This window comes from Vitis vinifera, chromosome 10, assembly GCF_030704535.1.
Source record: "Vitis vinifera cultivar Pinot Noir 40024 chromosome 10, ASM3070453v1".
Taxonomy (NCBI): Eukaryota; Viridiplantae; Streptophyta; class Magnoliopsida; order Vitales; family Vitaceae; genus Vitis; species Vitis vinifera.
This window is the reverse complement of record NC_081814.1, coordinates 11,635,793-11,651,968: the sequence shown is the minus strand read 5'-3', so window position 1 is coordinate 11,651,968 and position 16,176 is coordinate 11,635,793. Positions and strand designations below refer to the sequence as shown.

Genomic DNA, 16,176 nt, shown 5'->3' with positions numbered 1-16,176 from the left:
GTTCGGGCTTTCGTCCAGCACGTCCAGTCTTCAGTCTCTTGGACAGAACAGTGCCTTCAGAACCATAGCACTCATGTGCCATCTGTTATGATGCATGAATATATTATGGGCCCAAATTTTACAACCTTAATTTGGTTCTCGAAAAATTTAAGGGAAAATACGAGGAAAAAAATCTAGGAAAGAAAAAAACTAAAGAAACTAAAAAACAAGTTTAAACTTAATAAATTATTTTTATATATCATTTCAAACTTATTTCACTTATTTTAAATATTCGATATAAAAATCAAATAATTTGAAAATGTATAAGTTTCTAACTAGTTTTAATTGTAGTTCATTTTCTTTGATATTTCTTATAAAACTATCAAACATGATAGAATCATTTTTTTTAATGTTTTTTTTTCTTTTCTTAATACTTTTCAGGAACCAAATATAATCTTAGAGAAAATTGATTGACTAACATAATATCAAAACTTTCTCTGACCGGAGATTACGTGTTTGAACTTCAATGTATATTTATTCCCTCAATTTACTAATTAAAAAAAAACTATTTTATTCTCCAATTTATCGACTCTAGGGGTAAGTCAGAGAGGAGATTATATGCTCTTAATCTTTTAGAAAAATTATTAACAGTGTTCATTAGCTATAAGTGAAAGTTTAAAGATGTAGCTTTTCTTGAAAAACCCTCACCATCTTCAATCACATCAAGGGAGAATATTGAAATTCTATTCAGTGGGTTTGTATTGTTTTGCGGCTCTTTCTAATTTACTCGGTCCGACGTGGAGAGGTTTAATTTGTAGGATGTTCTCACTACTTAATCATGGTATTATTTAGATCAGAAGGTAGCACACAATGACATTGTTTGTAAGGCTCTGATCATGGTATTTGAGTTACTGCACATCCAATCAAAGTCGTTATATCAATCAAGTCCTCAATTACAGCTTTGTAAAAAGACAAATTCCTTAGCCAAAGACTTTGTGAAAAAACCTGGAGGGATAAGGCTGTCACTCGAAGTGACCAACTTTGTTGGTTATGATTAGACCAAAGCGCATTGATCTGGGGATGGCGTGTGATGCCATGGAGTCGCCCCGTTGAGATGAATATTCATAAAGCAAGACCTGTCATCCCCAGAAGCATAGCTTTTGAGGATCAAGATTGGTCCCTCCGATCCATGCATGCAACTGCTTGTGAGATTGTCACTCTCTGATTGGCACAAAGAAATGTAACAGAATCTGTCCAACTTCTTCAGATGGGAGATGATGTTGATAGCTCCATTGTATATATGTGTAGGTAGCTTAGCTACTAGTTTACGGAGTCTCTATCTTTTGGGGGTGCAAACAATTTACACTGTGGGAACAAATTTCAGACAGTTTAGATGGGATGGCGAGAAAGGGAATATATTGATTGGGTTTGTCCTTTTAGGCATTTGATCAATGTGAGAGAGATGATAACCGATTTTATGTCATGCATGCATGAAACCAAAAATACATAATTATATATAAAAAACAATAATTTTAAGGGTGTTTCGTACAACTTAATACTTATTATTTAATGGTTTAAGTTGATTTTAAGTTAAATTATATTTAATTTGTTGACTTATAACTTATTTCTTAATTATTACTTTAAGTATTAAAGTAGTTTAATAAAATCAATTTAAAATTTATTCTAAATCATTAAATTGAAATATTTATCCTTATAAATTATAATTAGGTCGAATGCCAGTGAAGGTCATGAAGTAGTAAAAAAGAATGTGGAGATAATTAAAGCAAATATAGATGAAAAGGTAAAAAAAACAAAAATGAAGTTAAGAATAAATTAATTATTTTTATTTATTACTTAAAATTATTTTAACTTTAAATCCTATTATTAAATTATTTCATCAAACATACTTAATGATTTAAAGTAAATTATTAAGTTATTTTAAGTTATTAAGTTAGTTTATGAAACACCCACTTAATTTAGGTCCAGGTTGAATCATTCTTAATTTTGTTTTTTTAGAACAAACAATCAACCTAACTAAGGAATTAATTACAAGTTACCAAAAATCTAAAATTGTTACGTCAATTACAAGTTATCAAATTTAGAATCTAAAATTGTTCGTTACTAATGGACTAGTGAGACTATCAATGGCAAATGTCTTATCCTAACTCTTATTTGTTTGACTCACATGTTTAAAAATTATTTTTAAGTACGACTTATGTTAGAATTATAATTTTCTTATGGAATTCTAGATTTTGAAAATAAATGATGATCTTTTCCATTTTCAAAAATATTAGTTTGTTTTCGTGACTTTAAGATAAGGTTGACTTAATATAAAGATGCAATGATTCAACTCAGGCTTCTTAAATCAAAATGACAATATACATATTATATATTGGGATTGATTAGATGGGCTTAATTTGTATTGTTAGAAGTTAGGATTACCACTTAGTTGTAAGTAAGTTATTTGAGGGCTTGTTCCTTCAAATATTGTCAATCTCTATCAAACTTAAGTGACTCACCCAGCTAGCAGCATTTGAAACATTGAATATTAATTATATATATATATCAATTAAAGTCATATTTATCCTTGGAGACGACCATGTCTCTCACATGTCTACAAGAGTAGCAACAACCAAAATTAAAGTACTCACTACATCCACCGTATCATAAATATACATGGTCTTCAATGTCAAATGGGTAATGATGGACGCATTCGAATTTGGCATTGAACTCGGCATATTTAAATAACTCTCGTTTGGGTAACACGAGTGTCGGCATAATGTACCTACACCAACCACTCATCTAGATATATATACACTCATGATGACCGAGTTAATGTTTGCTTGAAGCACCCGTTTGAACAAACACTTATAATTGTTGTATTAGCACTAATACGATCATCTAAGTTGAAACGGATATTTTCAATTATAAATAATTACTAATTAGACCAATTAGAGGATGACATATAAAGGCTTGGTGGAATATAAATATCTATGAACATTCAAGAGAAAAAGAATAAGTGGAATTTTGGCATACTTACCAGCACAACTTATAATTTACCTTTTAAAAGAAAAACATCCAAGAAACCAACAAACAAATTCAAAAATTAGTTATATCACGTATATGAAAAATCATGTTTTATAAAAAATATTTTTTTAAAAGAAAAAATAAAACATTAAACAAAATTTTAAATATATTTATAAAAATTACAAAAATAATTAATAATATTAAAAAAAATACTTGATAAATAATTTTTTAAATAACACTCTAAATATACATAAATATAAAAATCTGAATACAGAAAATCTTTAAAAACATATTCAAAATCGTAATCTTTTAACATTATGATGAAGAAGCATCAATCTGTGATCCATGGATGAAGATGTTTTGACAGCACAACAACAATCATTTTAAAAATGAATAAATTAAACAGTTATGCATGACTTGCATAATTTGTATGATTGTACGTATGATTTATGTGAAGGTCAAATCCTAGATAAAACAAGAGGGCGGTGACCACGTGTCTATGTTAACCTTTCGCGAATAGAAAAGGTGGCAATCAATTTACGTGAAAATTATTGCAGCAACGTGGAAGACACCCATTGGCCAGATCTTTTCAGCCATTAATATTATCATACTCTTTTCTTTAAGAGGGAAGTTACTTCCAAAGTTAATTTACTGGTTGCATCAGAGACATCTGATGGGACTTTCATATCTAAAAACTCTCACCGGATGCTCCATCCGTCCTGCAATTTGATGGGACATTCATATCCAAAATCCTCAATTTACACGAAGTCTTCGTTCGACCTTCCAATGCAACATACATAGGAAAATTTTAACTGTGGACCAAAGTGAAAAGGGTAAGAAGAATCCCCACTTTGTGGATCCCTACTTTCTTTGTTTCGCCTACATCTGTCACAAAAATTAAGGACTGACAAAAGGAGGAGACATGGCATACCTTCAAAACAACTGTGCCATGGCTTTGTCTCCGAAGTGGACTAAACAACTTCCAACGATACTTCTAGAAATAGGCAGGAATTTCCTTGAATTATTGCAAAGTTTTTAGCTTCATGATAATATTATCAGCATATTTTTGGGGGAAAAAAAAGAAAAAAAATGTACTATGCAAAATATTATAGGATAGGACGTTTCATGAAGAAAGTGATTACAGTGAAAGCCAACCGTACAATAATGTCCGAGAGAAAATTATTTGCATGTGAGGGGTGGAGCCTAAGCCCTAAGGGGCCTTTTGCCATGGAAAACGATGGGTCGACCAAAAAATCATTTTGCTAGGTTTCTGACTAATTGGTTTTTGTTCCTTAATTGCACCGGCCATGTATGGTATGTGTCAAAGGATATTGTCGAATGACAATGTCATATTTTTGTGTAATTTAATATTATTTTGTGTAAGGTTTCTCAAAAGAATATCTACCGACCGGATCGGGGGCAGTCTTGTCATTCCCAATCTTCATCAGTTTCTGTTTTAATGACATCTTTATAATTATATTAATCTAAAGCTAAAAAGGAAGAAAAAAAAAATCAAAATCTTTAATTGGTCTACAAATCAATTTAATTGATGTGAAAAAAATCGAATTAGTTCTAATCTGGGTGGATGCTTAAATCGAATTAGTTCTAATCTGGGTGGATGCTTCTGGATTTCTTTCGCTGTTCAATTCAGTGCTGCATTTCAGTGATTTTGTTAATATTAATCTTTTTCTTTATTGTGATTGTGATGGTCGAAAAGAAACAGGTGCTTGCCCGGGATTGTGCTGCTTAAAGGAGAAGGAGGTTTTCTGCTTTGTAACTTTCTGTGGTTGATGTAAACCAAAAGAAAACCAAGATAACATTTTTGGTACTATCCAAAAAAAAAGATTTTTGAAAAAAAAAAAATCATATCTCAAGTAATTATTTAGGAATTGTGCCAAATGATTCTCTAACTTTTTAATTAAACTAAACATTTATCAAATACTTAATTTTTATGAGAAAACCATACATGAAGATAATGTATCCCCACGCAAACACAATGTATGCATTATGTCCAATCAGGGATATCGGTTATAATACCCTATTCCTTTTAATATAAATATAACTCGTTTTGAGCTTAATAAATTCTCATGGTTTTAAAATGTGACAATAATATCAAGAGAAACTCATTATATAGTATTATAAATCTTTTTTCACATAAATATTTTTAAGCATCAATAAATATAGAGTGGGTTGAAAATGTATAATTTAATTTAACTGCATCAGAATTATAGTTTATATATAAATAAAAGATTTGGTGAATCTAAAATGAGCCGTTGTAATATTTATAAATCTTCTTCAAAAGCGCGCCTATATATGTCCACAAGGGAAGGAAGACTGGAAAAGCAGCTGTGATAAAAAATGAGCCGTTGTAATATTTCTAAATCTTCTTGAAAAGCGCGTCAATATATTCAAATCTTCTTCAAAAGCGCGCCTATATATGTCCACAAAAGGAAAGGAAGACTGGAAAGGCAGCTGTGAATCTGTGATCATCTTCTTTCGTTGTTGTCAACTCGGAGAACAAGTACAGAATGGGCCGCAAGAAGATCGAAATAAAGAAAATTGAAAAAAAGAAAGCCTTGGAGGTTACCTTCTCGAAGCGCCGAACTGGGCTCTTCAAGAAGGTCGGCGATCTCTGCAGTTTGTGCGGTGTGGAGGCCACTGTGATCGTCTTCTCTCCGGCGGGGAGGCCCTTCGTCTTCGGGCACCCTTCTGCTGACTCCGTGATCGATCGCTTCCTTCACCAGGAGCCGCATTCAAGTGCGAGTATGGGACGTGGGAAGAGGCAGTGCTTGGGGGCTCCGGAAATGCTGCAAGTTGGGGGGGAGAGAGAAGAGGCGCCGGCGATGGGAAATAGGGAAGATGGGTTTTGGTGGGCGGGTGGAGGACAAGGGAATGAGCGTGGCCAGAGACAATGCTTGGGGGTTCCGGAAAGGCCGGAAGTTGGGAGGGAGAGAGAAGAGGCCGCGGTGATCGGAGATGGGAAAGCTGGGTTTTGGTGGGATGCGCCAATTGAGAATATGGGGTTGTCTGAGCTGGAGCGCTTCAAGGCTTCCATCGAAGAGTTCCGGGAGAAGGTGGCGGATCGAGTGGAGGAGATGACGATGATGATGATGGAGAGTGGCCCTTCCAATGCTATGGCTGAATATGCAACACCGCCTGGACCCCAACCTCAACACCAATTCCAATGCCAGCCCCACGAGCACGATTCTTCTCCTCTTCTTGATGGCGTCCCCTATGGTTTCGCGTCCCCTACGGTTTCGAATTTGGATATTGATTTTGATATAGATATTGATTTTGATTTTGATTTTGAGTTTGATGAAGTCCTTTTCTGATCGGACGATTCGTCCAACCCCATACAAATTTGGTACTGCATTCCCTTAATTCTTTTTCCTAACGGTAAAATCAAGATTGCAGCAAGATCTTCCTTGTAAGAATATTCTTCATAATTACATGAATAGTACAGTTACAAATTCAAATATCTTTTCCCGCGTTTCTATTTTCCTTGCTATTTGTTCAAATCATTGACAGAAAATACATGTGATGTTTGGGATAGTAATTTGAAGAACTCAATATTGGTGGCTGTATTTCCATTAAGGATGGGTAGGTACCTCTGATCATCTATTCAAGGGGAATTTCTATGGATGATTCATAAACACATACTATGGTAGGTTATCCTCTATTTGATGTCCTAAAAAGACTCAGATTTTTTTTCAGCGTCTGATCGACTCTGGTTTGGTTTAGGAGCTAAGATTTCTGTTTTCTCCAAAAATCTGGAATTTTCAGGAATGTTATTCTCTGAAGTGTTGGAAATTTACGGTTTTTTTATACTGTTTATTTCTCTATAAACAATCAAACACTTTTTTTTTTCTGTTCATCCACTGTAATGAATGATTTGCAAGAAATGAGACATTCTTCCATTAAAATTTACGACCTAAATTAGGAGTGTGACATGGTAATTACAATGGTGAAATGTGATCAATACCTATTGCTATAAGGTGTTCCATATACAATAAGATATGGTACAGTCCGCACAACCGTGTCGATTGGTATTGCAAAGTTGACTCCAGAGGATACTCCTGTTCCTGCATAGTAGACCAATAAACTAAAAGCTTAATTCAACTTTAAACCGAATTTTAATTTTAAGGCAGGGTTTTAGCCTTTCAAGATACCCTAGTTGAAATGAAGTTTAAGGCACTAAAGGGATGGTTAAAGCAGCAGAAGAGAGTTTTTTTGAAAATGATATGAAAGACAACCTAAGATTTGCAGAGGGCGATTCTTTTCTGTATCAGAGATTGGATTGGCTTATCATACACGACTCTCCAAAACCGATATGCCCACTTAGGGAAACATCGGGTGTAAACATGCAAAAACACACAATTAAGGAAAACAAATGAACAAAGGAACATCTCCTCACCTTTACGAGTGAAAGTTGCTGTGTTAACTCCAATAACATGACCATATGAATTAATCAAGGGCCCGCCTGAATTTCCTGTTCAGATTTTAATACATCAAAAATCTGTAAAAATAAAATCTAGAAATTTGTTTAAAGGAAGAAAATATAACTAAACTTCAACTTGAAAGATCCAAACATGTTTTATGAATAAGGGAGCTAAAATTAAATAAATATTATTAACCATCAACAGAATTTAAATGATGGGATGAATTTCTTCCATCACAATGCACAGACAAACTACAAAACAACAAACAGGAGGGAAAATCTTTAAAAGAAATTTTGAAAATTCACCGGAATTAATAGCAGCATCCGTTTGTATAGCTCCTCGAATAGCCTTTCCGTTTGGTGAGGGTATCTCCCTGCCGAGCCCACTAACTACCTGCACTACTCAAATCACCCAGCAAGCAATCATTATGTTAATGAATATCTGCCATCTACTCCCTTGCAGTGAAGTAGTATATTTTTTTTATTCCCCTTGGAGTAAGTAGATTTAAAGAACCAGTATATGATTCAACAGAAGATGTAAAAATTGAAATGAATAAAGAATACGGTCTCATCAGTATACTATGGTAATGGACACAAGGAGTTGAAAACAGGTAAATGGATTGTGGTCATATTTCAAGAAAATTACCCCTGTTGTTAAAGTGTTCTCATATCCATAAGGATTCCCAATGGCAAAGCAGCTCTGACCCACACGTATATCACGAGATGTGCCGAGAACAACAGGTTTTAATTCATTTCCTTCAATATCAACCTGAACAAAACAGTTGGTTAAGTGTCTTCAACCACATACTATTGCAAAAGTAGCATGACACATGGGACTTAATGCAAGATACATATACACATGCAACTCGTTTTAGTAGGTGCTCCATATTCATATACTAAATTGTACCATTGTAAGAATATAAATAGGGTATTAGAAAAGCAACCTGAGATTTTGATATATATATATATATATATATATATAGAGAGAGAGAGAGAGAGAGAGAGAGGTAGTAAAACTCAACCTACAAATGAAGAGGAGGATAAACAAAAGTTCATTAGAATAGTACTAGTGGGATTTTAATTAATATTTCGTTTTGATTAAAAGAGCGAAATATTCTTACCACATGTCTATTTTCCTTTGCTGTTGATATTCTTATTTATTTCTTTTCCCCATCACACTGGCACTATTAGGCGAGTCCTCTTGCATTGAGTTCCTTTTCTTTTTCCAACAAGAATTATTTCCGAATTCCCCCTTTGTGGTATGATGTCAACTCATGTTGAAGCACATGTATTAAGAGTGATAAGATGGGTGCTTGAAAATACCACTAGTAATAGTACTAAAAAACCTTTTGAGTCCAATAGGCAAATTCGCTTTTCACTTCAACATCATTGGCTTGAACAGGATTCCATTTATTTGTCCTTACAATCAATAGGTGCAAGCTCTATCAAACCTCTAGTTGCTAAAAGTAAGCTATATTAGATATCATAAATGTGTGAAAGACCACTTAATAGAACCCAAGAATGTTTCCCATTACGTTCTTTAAGTTAATTTTTTGCCAGAAGAGTAAGTATAAAAAGACCAATTTAAAAAGGATGCTAGCTCACTTTTGTTTGCCCCTGAATTGTGTGGTATCGACTTATGCTAAGACCCTTTTTTCCTCACCATCTGGGTAGGCATCCACCTGCAATAGCAACAACATAATTGCAAGAGCAGATATTTTAGAAAAGAGTCCATTCCCTTTGATTCACATTTCTCTTGACCATGGATGGGTTATAAGCAACTCTCCTTCACTCCATACCCCCACCCTCATTCTTGCTTCTAGCCTCCTTGATGCCTACACCTCAACATGAGAGAAACACAGAAGAAAAGTGGAGGACTTTCCATACCTTGATTTTTCCTATAACTAGCGCCTTGGACCTCAGGCATTAAATGGAATTGGTCCCTTGTTTACTGTGTATAACCACATTCTAAAAGGCTTTGTGGCTTTGTCCTCAAGCCACATCTCAAGGAACAACTCATGGAAATCACATAGAATGCACAGCCTTGAGGTTTAATTGAACAGAAAAAACTGTACCTCAAGATGTGAGGCTCTGAACACCTCAAGATGTGAGGTTCTGATAAGACATTCACTTCACATCTTAAAACTTGCCTTCTGTTACAAATATCCACTTCACATGCCATACAAATATAACCACAACGAATTTTTGATGGTTAAATAATTTTTCGTGGCTTTACAGCTGTTTGAAACTTCATATCAATGATACACCTGACAAAATTGGATGGCCTAATTGATAAAAAGAAAGAAGCATAATACAGCCAAAATAAGCTTGCTCCTTAAAAAATTTGTTTGGATTTAGAGTGTGTTTCGTTAATCAACTTAATGACTTAATATTACTTATGACTTAATTTATGTTACTAAGAACATTAAGTATGTTTAATAAAATAATTTAATATTACAAATTAAAGTTAAAAATGATTTAAAGTAGTCAATCAAATTTTATAAATCCTAAACATCCTTTGCCTTAATAACCCATGTCTCATTCTCCCTTTATTTCTCTCTCATAATCTCATTACTAAATATCAATGAGGGTAAATATGTCAATCTGATAGTTTAGAAAAAATTTAAGTTGGTTTTAGCAAACAATCTTAATACTTAAGGTAAGAATTAGGTAATAAGTTTTAACTCAACATCTTAAGCATAATTTAACTTAAGGTTATCTTAAATTTTACAAATTCCCATTCAATTAAATTTAGGGGGTGTTTGGTACACGGGAATAGGGAGTGGGAATAGACATCTCATTCCTTTTCTCCCTTATTCCTATGTTTGGATAAATGTTAAGAAGGCGGAAATGAAATAAAAAATTATTCCGGCAGAAATCAAATCTAACTTATGAGTCGGATTTGCATTCATTAAAAGTAGGTGGTATTCTGATTCATTAAACCTATTTGATAATATAAAATAACCTAAATTACTATTTTACCCTCTTATCTTGTTCTTCAAACCCGATGTTTATCTTCTTTGTAAAGGTAGAAATCCATTCATCATCCACTTCTTATCTTCTTTGCAAAGCTAGAGACCCACTCATCATCCAATTCTCTACAACAAGTGATTCTTCCAAATTGAATCAATTAAATCTTCCACGATATTTAAAAAAAAAAAATCAATTTCTAATTTATAGGGTTTTGGATGTTCATTTTGATTGTTGGATCTAAGATTCGTTATTGTTTGCTGCAACTAGGTTCTGAAAACTCCCTTCTACATCTTCGATCAGGTTTACCTTATTTTCTCTTTTTTCTTCTACTTCTTTATATGTGTTTCTTCTTCTCTATAAATCGATTAATTTTTTTTTTATTAATTTATGTTTGGAATCTTTGATGTTTCTTTATCTTGTATTAATGGAAACTGGAGAGAAAAATTGAAATGGTTGGAAAAAGATTTTTCGATTTCACGTGTTTACAATATTGAAAATTTTTAATGGTTAGGAAAAATATAAAAAGAAAAAAACAAACAAAAACAAAACTTTTGGTTTTTTAATAATAAATTTGAATTCTTTTATTTCCTCTTTTGAAAATAGGAAAAATATTTGCTAGCTTTGAAAATTTAAATATTATAATAAATAATTTTTTTTAAAAAAATATAATTTTATAACTACTTAAGCATGACAAATTATTCAAATTTTTAATAAAAATAATAATTGAATATTTGTGCATTAGGGTTATACGATTTTTTATGGTTAATTTTTTATTTATTGAGTATATATATATTTTTTAGTCTTATTATTTAATAACAAAAAACCTCTCAAATTTTTTTTTTTTTTTAAATAAAAGTAAAAATTAAAAAATATTTTAAATTATATGTAAGGATATTATTATAAATTTATTTCTTTTTCATTTCCATTCTTATTATTATCAAATATTTGAATGGAAACAAATAATCATTCCAATCTTGCATTCCTAAGTTCATCCAAATGTTAGAAATGGAATCATCAAATTCATTCCATTCCATTAAGAAATAGGAAAGGAAACAAAATATTATTTCCATTCCCTATTCTGACGTGCCAAACACCCCCTTAAAGTACTTTAAGTTTTTCTAAATAGTGCCCTCATTTTTTTCCCTTAAATGTTGTTTACCTGTACTTAATAGTGTTGTATTGAAGGTGATTTGTTTTTTCTAAATACTTTTCTCTGTTTTTATTTGTTAAGTTTTGTTCTCCAAATTGGAGAGGGTGGAATAGCATATATGAATCTTACTAAAGCATTGTTCCGCATGATTTCTCTACTTCACTGTTCCATGTTGCTGCATTTCCTAGCCTTCTTAGAACATATATAATGCAGCTCTTAGAAAGGCTTATGCGAGGATTTCCAATTTACAAGTTAACAATGTATTTAAACAACTGAAGAAGGAAAAAAAAAAAAAAAAGAGGTTTGCAATGTACTTCTTATATCCTGAAGTACCTAACAGAACTTGCCTTAAAATTAATAAAGAACTAAAAATATACCTTCAAAACAGCAAGATCGTACGCTGGATCATAGCCAATGATCTTAGCTTCTCTGGAAAAGCTATTGCCTTTTGCATCTACAAGATACACCTGTAAAAGAGAAGCACCAAGATAAGAATGATGATAACATGAGTCTACTACATTAAACTATATAAAAAAAAAACTGAGAAGATAAAAAGGAAACGCAAAATATAATAACGAGAAACAGGACAAAACCTTACAACGCTGTAGTCCACTTGTATCTGTAGCCAGTTTAGCTACAACATGGTAATTAGTGACCTGTCATATACAAATAATTCTTCTCAATGATAAAGGAGTGCAGACTTTACACCAAAAGGAGAATTTAACTACATAGAAGAAAAAAACAAGGTCACCAACTAAAACGTACAAGACTACTCCAAAAAACAAAAAAAAAAAAAAGAAGAAGAAAAAAAAACCATGGAGGTAAGTATCTATGTTTCAAAGATTGCAATGATAATATAGGTAAAAGTATATTGTACAAGTAATGGCTGCTAGGACTTTGCACTACCGGAGTTTAGCACAAAAGTTACAAAGAGAACAAAATGTAGTCGATTGATATAACCAACAAAGCATGTAACATGCAACGTAAAATACAAATAGGAGAAAATCATGGACATATGTCCAGAGGATTGCATTGGTTTAAACATTGTCAACAGGACTTCAGATACATAGAAAAAGAAAAAAAATCTAACTTTCATTTATATCATAGGAGTCAGACTCTTAGCATAACCAAAGTATAGCTTGGAATAGAAAAGGAAGGTAAATATGAATAGGCAATGCATGTTTTGCCACTTTGCTATCATCACATCAAAGGATAGAGTGCATCATCAATACGGATTCAGCTGAAAAGAAGTACTTCTTTTTCCTATCAAGGTGTTTATTTACTAGCAAAATGCATGAGATAATAAAAAGAATAGAAAGATGAAGGAAAACCAAAGAAAACTTGCATATAATATTGTGTGATTGAAACAAAGATTAAACTGGAAGAAGGGAATGCCTACTATGTGACCAAACTTGTCCCAAATGAAGCCTGAACCTGTTCCTTCAACTTTTGTGTTTTCATTTTCATTCAGCATGGATTCATTGGACGAGCTAGTAGGGCTCTTTACTATTTCCAGGTCTTTAATGAAAACAACAGATGGTGAAGTATCCTACAACCATCAAGACAAGTAAAGCTTAGTAAGTACAAACTCATGAGTACATGCAACTTCAAGCAAGAATAATCTCTAATGGCCTTGGGAATAATTTCAGCCAATATTCAAGATGTCAATTTAAGAAATGAATGGATAAGTAAACAACCAAATAAATAAAGATGCACAAGTGAATAAAGAACACTTTTCTTTCAAAAGTTAAGTGGCAAAGCACAATAAGTGGCTTGTGCTCAGCTTGGGAATTTGTTAGTTCATTCTCCAGTCTAATCAAGTCAAACTCAAGTATACTGCGCTCTGATCTGTTATTAGCTTCCTTATTACTTTTTCTTTCGATAGGCTATTAGTGTGCTTATACTTGAGAATTATTGGACAAATGGCTCTAGGAGTTAAGAATTATTAATTTAAAAGTTTTCTAATTAAATTCCCTTTCCATTTCATAATAGTTCTGTAGATGATTCTGAATACGATTCCTTTTATTTGATTTCCTTTTCTGATTCTCTATTCTTCCATTCAATTTCCTGAAAAATTTAGTAAACATGCTATAAGAGGATAACTAAGCCAGCTTGCTACCAGTTTTACCAATCTAATCTGGAGCTCAAGCGATGCTGTGTTTGGAATACTAGAATGGAGAATCTCTTTCATTAATGTGTTGGGATTGTTTTTTAGAATGGGAATAGGAATAAAAAATTCATTGTTATAGAAATCAAGTCCCACTCTTAGTAGGGTTTTTGATTCCTCTCTTCTACATGCTATTCATAGTCTTAGAAGGTACAAGGCACACCAAAGGTGCAAAAGTCTCCTACAACTTAGGTGCAAGGCACTACAATTAAAGAGTGGTTGTGCCTTGAGCCTAGGTGCACTTAATATGACGCTATTATGATTTACCTCCATTCTCATCCTATTTCCATTCCTATTCCCACAAAAGTTGATTCAAATTCAAACTGAATTCAAACTTAAATGATTGAGGTTAGCTTCGGCTTGTGTAGAGGTTGCATAAATACAAATAACCCACTGCTCTGTTCAGGTTAACTTGCTTACATACAAGAAAGTGGTTCTGACTAGCCGATAGTAAAAAGGAGCTGCTACCTTCTCTGCTATAAGCGTAAAACTTGTTGAATGAATAGTACTGGTTGCAACTTGCTAAAACTCCAACAATTATGATAAAAATTTAGCAAGTAATGAATCTTAAATAAGTTGAGGTGCGTTTGGAATGCAATTCTAGTCAACACCCAATTCTTGATAAATTCTTACAATAAAAACATACATCCAATTTTTACATTAAAAATTATCCCAATTCCATTAAATTTATTCATGTGCATACCGAATGTTCAACCAATACAATGCAGTGACCCAGACCAAGCAATTAATTACAAAAAAAAACCAGTATTATGCAAGCAAGAAAGAGTTGTTATTTTATATATCAGAAGGTGAAGGAGAAAAGAAAAGACAGAGAGAGGAGACCTGAAAGAGGTGGACCACACGTTCTTCATCTTGCTGAAACTGATCTTGTTCCTGCTGGGCAATTGCAGAGGGAAAAGCAGGTGTGAAACTGAGAAAGGAGGAAACAAAGCATGTACCAAACACTATGGCTTCTCTTCTTGTACCAAGGCTCCTGCTCCATGATGATGGTGAAGAAGAAGAGGATGACGGTGATTCCTTGGTTGGAATCAGAGAGGGGATGGATTGTAGGCAACCCAACACCACCATTATCTCCTTCAATCCAGAATGGATACAATTAAGGTCACCCTCTTCACTCTCCCACCTAGATTCTCAACGCCCAATTCCTATCCTTCTCATTACAATTCCTCTTCTCCGCTTGGACCTACGAGGACAGGGATGATGTCGAACTGAACAGATATAAGCCGCTAATAATTTTGGGCTAGGCCCAACAATTTGGAAAACAATTGAAGCATATGTGGGTCTGGGGGTTCGGGCTTTCGTCCAGCACTTCCAGTCTTCACTCTCTTGGACAGAACAGTGCCTTCAGAACCATAGCACTCATGTGCTATTTGTTAAAAACCTATAATGCATGAATATATTATGGGCCCAAATTTTACAACCTTAATTTGGTTTTCGAAAAATTTAAGGGAAAATACAAGGAAAAGAAACTAGAAAAGAAAAAACGAAAGAAACTAAAAAACAAGTTTAAAGTTAATAAATTATTTTTATATATCATTTCAAACTTATTTAACTTATTTTAACTTTTCAATATAAAAATTAAATAATTTGAAAATGTATAAGTTTCTAATTAGTTTTAATTGTAGTTCATTTTCTTTGATATTTCCTTTAGAACAATTAAACATGAGAAAATATTTTTTTTTAACTTTTTCTTTTCTTTTCTTAATACTTTTCAGGAATCAAATATAACCTTAAAGAAAATTGATTCACTAACATAATATCAAAACCTCCTATGACTGGAGATTATGTGTTCAAACTTCAATGTATATTTATTTCCTCAATTTACTAATTAAAAAAAAAAACTATTTTATTCTCCTATTTATCGACTCTAGGGGTAAGTCCAAAGGAGGTTATATGCTCTTAATCTTTTAGAAAAATTATTAAGTGTTCATTAGCTATAAGTGAAAGCTTAAAGATGTAGCTTTTCTTGAAAAACCCTCACCATCTTCAATCACATCAAGGTAGAATATTGAAATTCTATTCAGTGGGTTTGCATTGTTTTGCGGCTCTATCTAATTTAGTCGGTCCGACGTGGAGAGGTTTAATTTGTAGGATGTTCTCACTTGATCATGGTATTATTTAGATCAGAAGGTAGCACACAATGACATTGTTTGTAAGGCTCTGATCATGGTATTTGAGTTACTGCACATCCAATAAGGCATCTTCAATCAAAGTCTTTATATCATTCAAGTCCTCAATTACAGCTTTGTAAAAAGACAAATTCCTTAGCCAAAGACTTTGTGAAAAAACCTGGAGGGATAAGGCTGTCACTCGAAGTGACCAACTTTGTTGGTTATGATTAGACCAAAGCGCATTGATCTGGGGATGGCGTGTGATGCCATGGAGTCGCCCCGTTGAGATGAATATTCATAAAGCAAGACC

At 33.1% G+C, this 16,176-nt stretch overlaps 2 protein-coding genes across 3 annotated transcripts; one reads left to right on the top strand and one right to left on the bottom strand.

Annotated features, from left to right (window-relative positions):
- The first annotated feature begins 5,401 nt into the window (after window positions 1-5,401).
- Window positions 5,402-6,610, top strand: LOC100853415 (agamous-like MADS-box protein AGL61). Its single transcript, XM_059740224.1, has one exon. It carries the CDS (start codon window positions 5,535-5,537, stop codon window positions 6,336-6,338), a length of 804 nt encoding a protein of 267 aa, XP_059596207.1. The 5' UTR covers window positions 5,402-5,534; the 3' UTR covers window positions 6,339-6,610.
- A 287-nt stretch (window positions 6,611-6,897) lies between these two features.
- Window positions 6,898-15,096, bottom strand: LOC100243001 (protease Do-like 5, chloroplastic). 2 transcript variants are annotated; one of them, XM_002278236.5, is made up of 8 exons: window positions 14,578-15,096; window positions 12,967-13,116; window positions 12,161-12,223; window positions 11,945-12,034; window positions 8,091-8,213; window positions 7,751-7,838; window positions 7,421-7,495; window positions 6,898-7,088 (listed from the first exon to the last, which is right to left on the bottom strand). In XM_002278236.5, exons 1-8 carry the CDS (start codon window positions 14,821-14,823, stop codon window positions 6,982-6,984), a joined length of 942 nt encoding a protein of 313 aa, XP_002278272.1. In that variant the 5' UTR covers window positions 14,824-15,096; the 3' UTR covers window positions 6,898-6,981. The 2 variants fall into 2 exon arrangements, with proteins under 2 accessions (XP_002278272.1, XP_059596206.1); XM_059740223.1 differs by lacking the exon at window positions 12,967-13,116 and having other exon boundaries at window positions 14,578-14,953.
- Window positions 15,097-16,176: the final 1,080 nt, after the last annotated feature.